We start from the raw sequence: 8978 nt of genomic DNA on the forward strand, positions 1-8978 counted from the left end.
ACTATACTTGCAACGAGAATTCATTTGTGAAATTCTATACCATCAAAAATCCATTCATCAGCCGTCCCAGTTGCATCCGAACAGTTGGGTTTCGATCCGCTGCTTTGAGATGGTTTGTGAATATCTGGAGCTGCCGGTCTCCGTTGAAGTCTTTTTGTTTCTTTTTACTCTGACGAATCCCTCTAAAGAGGGGAAGGCGAAGAAAGGCTTTATGTCTTTTCGATCTGCCCAGGGTCGGAGGATTTTTGGTTTTTTTGAGGACTCCTACCATGGGTTTAAAGATAAGTATTTCAAGGTTCGTCCAACGGAGGGCCATCACCCATTTTGGCTGACGTTGGAAGGAGAATGCCGTATCCTGACCTATTGGAGTTTCGGGGCGGGAGCCAACGCCTTTACCAAAGTGACATACAAAGGGTTGTCCTCCGTGAATAAAAGGGTTGCCGACGTCTTATTGGCTGTATTTGGGAAGAATAATGTTAATCCCCATCTTCTTATGAGTGATCAGGATGTAGCTAGGAATTATATTCATGAGTAGTGTTTTTTTTTATGACTAACGAGCTTCCGTGTTCTGTACTAGTGTCGATGGCTGGCGAGCAAGTTGGCCTTGAAGATTTATTTAACACCTTCCTTGCTGGCGACAGCGACGAGGAACCGGCCCCCGAAAACCAGGCCACTGATAATCAAGAGGATCCTTCTCAGAATACCGTAGAGGCCGGAGCTCAGTCCCAACCCTCCCATGGAGCTCAGGCCCCACCCTCCCATGGTGAGGTAATCGGGAATGATGGTGGCCCAGAACCTCGGCCGGAGATCGAGGTGGAGAATCCAGATGTGATAATAGTGGACAATCAGAGAAAGAGAAAATCGTCTTCTAGCCCGGAGTGAGCTCTCACCGTGATGGAGAAGAACTTTGATGCCGGGGACTTTATCGATTCCCAACTGCTCTCGAGCACAGAGGACTTCTTCCACGGTGGGGATCTCCCTGCTCAGGCGAGATGGATGTATCGCTCGTTGCTCCGGGGAGCCGCTATAGCGAGGAAGGCGGAGTTTGCTCTGACTGGGGCATATTTTTTGGAGAACAAACTTGAATCCTCTGTTCAAGCAAACAACAAATACAAAGCTGAAGTAGAGTCACTTTGGGAGCAACTGGCTACCACTCGGGAGAAGCTGGCTATTGCTGCAGAGAAGGTTAAGACTTTTGATTCCACCGTTGCGCGGCTTACCGAGAGGGAGATGACTTTGGAGAGTCAGCTCAACGTCGCTCAAGGAAAGGTGAAAGAAGCCAAAAAAGAGCGTGATGAACCCCTGTCCTTGGCGACTGCGGCTAAGGATGAGGCAGCCGAATTAAAGAGAAAGTACAAGGAGACCGTGAAGTAGGGAAAGAACGCCATCTTGATGACTGAGGAGGCCCTCAAGGCTCAAGTAAAGCTGCTGGCTCCCGACTTCAATACCTCAGCTGTTAGCGTTTTCAAGACCATCAAGGATGGGAAGATTGTCGACATCTCGAAGAAGTGATTTGGTCTTGCCTTTGTACTTTGTTTTCTGTAATATGTAGATTTTTGTATACTTTTGGCTAGCTTGACTGTCGTTTTTTGGTGTATGTAACAAGGTAGTTGTGGTGAACTGGGTTGCCGTTTTTGGCAGATATGCAGCTAATTGCTTGTCTACCATCATTGTTTCTTACCGTTTTACTGGTAGTTAATCGTTTCGCTTGGTAGTCGTTGGAGCCGATTTGTGGCTTTTAATATTTTGGGTTCCCGGGGTGATCAGTCCCGGGGTGCCGTTTTGTTTTGCTTATTTAAGCGCGCAAAGAGAACACCCCTGAGTTTCAAATAAAATCTACGAGACATGATAATGATAAAGCCGAATAATATAAACACGGGGTAAAACAGACGACATAAACAACAATCATAAGTCAAAAGATCCCGTATACAGCAATACAAATCTTACTCGCCTGGTTGAACCTGGTAGGTCGTTTGCTCGCCTAGCATGCCTTGGCTGCTAGGATAAAACCTCCTTAGGTTAACCGAATTCCATGTCCTTGGTATTTCTTTGCCATCAAGCCGTTCCAATTTGTAGGCCCCATTGCCGAGCACTTCTTTCACTTTGTACGGGCCTTCCCAATTTGCCGCCAGCTTTCCTTGCCCGGGTGTTAGTAACCCGATATCGTTGCGTCGCATGACCAGGTCGTCCCGCTCGAATTCTCTCTTGAGTACCTTGGCATTGTAGCGCAGAGCCATCTTCTGTTTTAACACCGTTTCCAACAAGTGGGCCATCTCCCTGGCTTCATCTACCAAGTCTTTTTCTATGGCTTCGTCGACTCCTCCTAGGAGTATCCGCGGGCTCGGTTCGCCGATCTCTACAGGTATTACTGCGTCTACCCTATACGTGAGTTGAAAGGGGTCTCTCCGGTGCTGGGTCGTGCGGTAGGACCAGAGGACTGATGCTAGCTCGTCCGCCCATGTCCCCTTTTTCTGGTCAAGTCGCTTCTTGAGGCCCTGCAGGATGACCTTGTTCACCGCTTCTACTTGTCCGTTAGTCTGAGGATGTTCAACTGACGAGAACTTTTGCTGTATGCCCAGGCTGGCAAGAAATTCTCCGAATCTTTTATCCGTGAACTGGGTCCCAGGATGTTCAACTGACGACTTCCAGTATTCCGAACCTGGCTATTATCTGTCTCCACATGGTTGGTCGGTTATCGGACGATTTAAGGTTGCTTGTTGGGTGTGAAGGTGGGTCCCTGCCTTGGCCTGGATCCTGGGAATGAGAAGCGTGAGCAACCGACTTCCCGAGTTCTTCGCGAGGTGAGGGGGGTGCCACATGCAAGGACACTCCGACGCTCAAGTCAGTAGGTGAGCAGGTGGTGAAGAGGAAAAGTTATGGTGACGTACCTTGACCCCTCCCCCTATATACTGTGTCAGAGGTGGGCCCCTCGTGGACAGACCCACCTTCCGCGAAGTTTCCCCTGCTAGCTGTTGCCAGGTGAGTTGGCTCCCAGAAGAAAAGGTGTTTGGGTCAACAGCCGGACGCGTGGTGCCCCGCTGAACGATCGCCCGGATCCGTCAAGGACGCGTGCCAGTCGGATCAACCATGGGGCCAGCTGGGCTGGGCCGCAATAATTATTATAATAATTAATTAATTATTACAATAATTAATAAATATTAAATGAGATAAATTATGACTATTTTTAATTGACTTTTTTTATTATCAAATATTTCCGTTAACTCACATAGTTAAGTGTTCGAAATATAGGAAATTGTCAAGTTAGAGAATCGGTTAAAAAGAATAAATTTCCTTTATACATATGTATGTTTTATTTTTTTTAACTCGAGTTTATAATTGATTGCATATATTGAGTATAGATCTTTGGTAAGTGAACATAATTATGTCAGAATGTAACATTTTGTATATTTTTTATTTAGTTATTATTTTTAGTATAAGATTTCTTGATAAAGAGTGAGAGAAGTTAAACTTATTTATTATTGACTAAATAGTATAATCGAGTGTGTAATCTTCTGAGAATAAATTATTAGTTTATGTGATTTTTACTTTGAATTTGTTCACTATCTTTTTTCAATTTACTTTTTATTAGCAGTTTAAATATGTGATGCTTCGATGAGATGGTTTTATGTGTAATTTTAGGATTTCGATTAACTCAAATATTAACTATTAGCAATCTATTTGGGAAGTGCAGTTTTTCTTAGTGTTGAACAGAAATGTTGCTAAAACAGAGTCGTTGGCAACAAGCTGGAGCAGTGTGGTTCGAACATTTTCTTATTTGATTAACGGTTGAGTATTGTTCATTTGTGAAATGACTCAAATATAAGAATGTTAAGCAACCCAATTACTATTTATATTAGAAAACAAAATCTATTCAAACCATTGTGATTTATTATTCGTTGGCAAACCATTGTGATTTTTTTTTCCTTTTTATAAATTTAACTTTGCACAATTTTGTAAGAAAGATATGGAATAATAAAATAAATTAGGACTATTAAAGTTGAATGCAACTTTAAAATTATATTAATTAGAGCACTTTTGTCCTTTTTTTTTAGTGATTAATAGTTAATACTTATACATAATAGTTTATTAGTATATGAAGAGAAACACATTCAATAGTTAATTTCACTTTTACATAATATTAAAAAAATAGTATTATAATATTATCAATTAATTTTTTTTATTAAAATAGTAACAAAAATATTAACTAAAATATTTAAAAAAATATTAGACCAGCGTTTTTTTATGATTGTCTTGCAGTAATTAATTTAAATATAGTAAATGTACAAATTGATTCTTACACATGAATATTGTTTCATTAGTATTTTATCAATTATTTTTTGAAAGGGTAACATAAACATCGAAGATGTCAATGGATTAAGCCCATAAAAAATTCTCTGTTAACTGTAGCTCAGATAAATAATAAAAATCACGGTTAAAACTCCAGATAATAACAAAGTAGGGTATGTGGTCATCCATCGGATCACCGTTAGATGGTCAGATTCATAATATCTCACACCTTTGCTACACTTATCCCATCTTTTGTGGGTTAGAATAACCATATCTCGATCCAATTTGATTTTCATTTGTGTACATAGATTCTTATGTTTTCATCTTCTGAAAACTTTTCTAAAAATAATTTATTAAATTTGATCCAATATATTTTTTTAATATTATAACGAGAATAATAATACAAATTTAATAAAATTTATTTTTTAATTTATAATTTATAATTTTATTTTGACTTGTTATTCAAATATTAATTTAAAAATTTATTAATATCTTTTTGGAATGAAATATTTTAGAAAACTAGAATTTTTAGATGATTATTTTTTTGAAATAATTAATTAAATTTTTTAAAAATTTAAAATTTAAAATTAAAAGATTTGAAATTTGAAATTCAATATAAAACAACTGAATAAAAATTTTGAATTTAAAATAATCTATAGATGGATTTTTATTATTTATCCTTATTAGGTTAAATAATTAGCCCATTGTACATATTGTACGGATATCCCATTAACTCCCTAGTGAAATTCTTTTGCTATTAATGGCAGCTGATGAATTTTTGCATACATTAAATAACCAAAGCGCCTCAATTTTAATATGAAGAGTAGCAGATTTCAAGCACCAATGCCTGTTTTTGCTCTGCTTTTTTATATAAGAAACTTAAAAAAAATCACCAGAAAGACAATGTAGCCCAGGATATTGTTTATCGTGTTGATTTTAAGTTTCTTGCTTGTGACAATTCATAAACTTCTAATCAAAACAGCAGCAGCATAAAACATACACATCCATTTGTTGATCATTGTTCTAAGTAACAGAAAAGGGATTTAGGGGGACTAATATCTAATAATATTTTACAATTGAACGGTAAATAGATCCTTGTTGAATTGAATTTTATAACTATTAACTAGCTTGTGGCAACTACCTTCCAATAAAACACGCGATAAAACTCCAACTAGCTTAGGGGAAATAATAATGCATTAATACTATTGCAACTTGGTGCTTTGAGGCAGCCTCAGAAAATTCAACGACACAACTTAGCATATGATATGATATTTGATATAACCATATAAGTCTCAACAAGCCTAATTGAAAAGCATGCGTTATGAAAATTTAGCCATATCATCACCATACAAAACTAATTTAACTACCTAGAAGAATTCCTAAATACTTAAATAGCAAAACTACCTAGAAGAATTCCTAAATACTTAAATAGCACTCTCCTTTCTCATCCCAGTGATTAGCTTAGAGAACGTCAACGGTAACAAGAAGAAGGCTATTCTTGATCAAATTGAAGACCCAATATCTTCAACAAGATGTATCAAGGCATACTACAACCGAATTAAAGACCCAATAGAGTCAATCCAACACCTAAACTTCAGGTTTTGTCTCCTCTTCTTCCTCTTCTATCTTGGGAGCCAAATAGAAGCGGACATAACCCATCTCAGCAATCTTGTATTCAACCACAACTGGAAGCTCATTTGAAAGACTGATGGTAACTTGGTTAGACAATGGAGTTGCCTTTGTGAATGAGTTCATGTACCGCAATGCAAATGTCAAGGATACAGGCTCATTCATCTCTACAGTAGTGGCTTCTTCAGGCTGCAATATCAACCAAATACCATGTAAAACCATCAATCAGCATGTATTTCAAATTATAAGAGAACTAAATTGTACAAACAGTAAAGTTATGATTACAAAAAATAAATAAATCTCCATTACCTTATCCACAGAAGAGTTCTGCCTGCAGACTATGTTTGCAGTTCCAATATCACCCTTTGTGGAAAACTTTACACCTTCCTTAGTAACAGAAATGACAACTACAACATTCATCACAAAATGAATGAATTGTATCAGCTAAACTATTAACTTCCAAAAGAAAACAAATAGCACCATAAAATCCCTGAAAATTCAGAGCAAAGCAAATTACCAGTGTCACCAATACTGCTAAGATCTTTGCAAATCCTAGCAAACTCAGCAGACGGCATTCTAACAATGGCATGGTACTCTGCCTCAGGAATTCCAAGGTGCTCACTGTCGATATCCATCAACTTCATCTCAAAATCAGAAATTTTATCTTGTGCTTCAAGACATAAACAAAAAAAGAGAATAGTCAGATTACAAATCTTTTCAATATCCAAAACTTCATAATTCAGATCTTGAACCAAAATGTAACATAACAGCTGCACTACAATAAACAGACTCCAACACATGAACAATACACAGTTGAACACTATCTTGATTAAAATTAAACACTAAAGCCGAATTCCTGCATATGAATTTTTACAATCCTAGAAATCCAAACACAAGACACTAAATTTTGTACCAATTATTAACAACTGAACTCATATCAACTACAGAATCAAAATCATGCCTCTTATCCTCTAAAACCCTAGAAATAATCGAACAAAATTAAAATGAGAAATTGAAATCAAGATTTCTTGGGCAAATGAACAGTACTTGGGCTCTCAAACATGAAAGTGACCGTGTCGCTGCCGTCATCGCCCTTGACGGTGATGATGTCATCATTTCCGGCGCACCGTAGCATCTTGGCCATGTTGTTGAGATTCATCCCCATCGAGATGTTACGGTCGCACCGGTAGTGCTCGAACCCTTCGGACCGCAGTAGGAGGGCCACGAGAGCAACGTGGCTCGAGTCCATGGCCTGGAGTGAGAACCCAGTCGCGGAGCAATCGAAGTTCGCATCGTTCACGAGCTCCCTGATTGCTTCTAGAACCTTCTTCAGCAGAGAACCTTGCACTAAACGGAGTTCCAGCATCTTGAAAATGGAGGGTTTGGAGGTTTTCTTGCTTTGTCTCGGTAGGGTTAGGGTTTTGAGTTTCTAGGGAAAATTGGTGGGATAAATAGAACGAAAGATAGAATGAGAGAAACGGAGAGAAAAGGGTTTATATAGCGGAAGGTTGAAGGTTCCGTGAAGGGATTAGCGGGATCTGATTGTAAATGAAATAAATTTAAGTTCCCGCCATCACTATTTTGGGCAACGCGTGGAGGGAACTCTTCCTAACCCCAGTGGAGGGTAATTTGGGTATATGATGTGACGCACACGACTTAAATTCCAAAGTAGTTTCTGATAGGGATGTCCGCGGATCGGATCGGATATGGCCGAAAATTTGATCCGATCTGCACAATTTTCATCGGATCGGATCGGATATGATATCCGCACTTTTTAGTGCCAGATCCGATCCGATCCGATCCGCACATTTGCAGATTGAATCGGATCGGATATCGGATATATCCGCATAATTAAATTTTATCTTTTTAATTATATTTCTATGTAAAAGAATTCGATAAAAATGTTTCTTTTATACTTTTAAACTTATTTATTCCTAAAATATTTTTAATCAAACTCTCTCTAAATAACAAAAATAAAATAATACAATATATGAATAATAATTACTAACTAAAACATACAAACAAGTAAATATAATACCAAACATATATATATATATATATTTTTTAATTATTATAGTGCGGATCTGCGGATCCGCGGATCGGATACACGGATGTAGAGCAGATATCCGCGATCCGATCCGATCAATTTGCGGATCGGATCATATCCGCAATTTTCGGATCGGATGCGGATATTTACTGCGGATCTGCGGATATGATCCGATCCATGGACACCCCTAGTTTCTGAGATTTACGAAATGCACTGATTTGGTTCCTGATTTTTCAATTGCACTATTTATGTCCTTGAGATTGGAAAAAATGCACCTATTTTATCTCTTCTCGTTTTTCCGTCCGAATTGCTTCCCGACGGCAGTGATGTGGCAATAGATTGCCACGCTGGAGTGTCTAACGGTTACATGACGTAGCAATTGAAAGTGTTTAACCTAATGTGGTCCCTGAGGCCCTTTTTAATCCTAACTACAGAACTTCTTCTTCTTCTCTATTCGTTTTCACTCCCTGTATGAGTACAAAAACCATTTGATTCGACCTTGTTTCTCTTCTGGTTCATCACCAATCTTCAGTTACCTACCAAAAACAAACTCTAATTTTCAAGTTCTCGTGAATTCTGAGCCATCTGGGTATTCTTCTTTCCCTGAAAAAGGTAACCTTTTTTCTTCTTTTTTGTTGTTTCAATCCCAAATTCTTCAATGGCACAAGTTGTTGAGGAAAGAGAGAACAGCAGAACTCGCATGAGCGATTTTTCAAGAGATCTGCTAAAAAGGTTCATGTCCATGAACCATCATCACCATCATGAGCTACAACAACAACATCGCCATGGTGATGGAGATGCAGAACAAGAGATTGAGCTGAGACTTGTCTTTCAATGAACGGTCGTTTTGGTATGACCCAACAGCGAAGAAGATCAAGAGAACAATATCAATACCCGAATTTTCATTCTCAAAGCCCTCATTAGAGATGAAGATAATAACAACAGCAATAATAATAATCAAGATATTATGGGTTACACTAATAACATGCCAATGTCTTGCACAACGAATCTGATA

The 8978-nt window shown here is 38.3% G+C and overlaps 2 protein-coding genes across 2 annotated transcripts; both read right to left on the reverse strand.

The window, feature by feature from the left end:
• Positions 1–1943: 1943 nt before the first annotated feature.
• Positions 1944–2682, reverse strand: LOC140179961 (uncharacterized). The gene is made up of 2 exons (XM_072220331.1): positions 2660–2682; positions 1944–2580 (listed from the first exon to the last, which is right to left on the reverse strand). The coding sequence occupies exons 1-2, from the start codon at positions 2680–2682 to the stop codon at positions 1944–1946; spliced, it is 660 nt and encodes a 219-aa protein (XP_072076432.1).
• A 2781-nt stretch (positions 2683–5463) lies between these two features.
• Positions 5464–7558, reverse strand: LOC112756346 (proliferating cell nuclear antigen). The gene is made up of 4 exons (XM_025804902.2): positions 6964–7558; positions 6434–6586; positions 6226–6323; positions 5464–6105 (listed from the first exon to the last, which is right to left on the reverse strand). Exons 1-4 carry the CDS (start codon positions 7280–7282, stop codon positions 5875–5877), a joined length of 801 nt encoding a protein of 266 aa, XP_025660687.1. The 5' UTR covers positions 7283–7558; the 3' UTR covers positions 5464–5874.
• Positions 7559–8978: the final 1420 nt, after the last annotated feature.

This window comes from Arachis hypogaea, chromosome 16 (assembly GCF_003086295.3).
Source record: "Arachis hypogaea cultivar Tifrunner chromosome 16, arahy.Tifrunner.gnm2.J5K5, whole genome shotgun sequence".
Lineage (NCBI taxonomy): Eukaryota > Viridiplantae > Streptophyta > Magnoliopsida > Fabales > Fabaceae > Arachis > Arachis hypogaea.

Coding starts and splice junctions, on each gene's coding strand:
- LOC140179961 (XM_072220331.1), bottom strand. CDS start 2,682: ATGTGGAGACAGATAATAGCCAG. Junction 2,581..2,659: donor TGGAGACAGATAATAGCCAG/GTTCGGAATACT, acceptor ATTTCTTGCCAG/CCTGGGCATACAGCAAAAGT.
- LOC112756346 (XM_025804902.2), bottom strand. CDS start 7,282: ATGCTGGAACTCCGTTTAGTGCAAGGTTCTCTGCTGAAGAAGGTTCTA. Junction 6,587..6,963: donor TTTCATGTTTGAGAGCCCAA/GTACTGTTCATT, acceptor TATGTCTTGAAG/CACAAGATAAAATTTCTGAT. Junction 6,324..6,433: donor TAGCAGTATTGGTGACACTG/GTAATTTGCTTT, acceptor TGAATGTTGTAG/TTGTCATTTCTGTTACTAAG.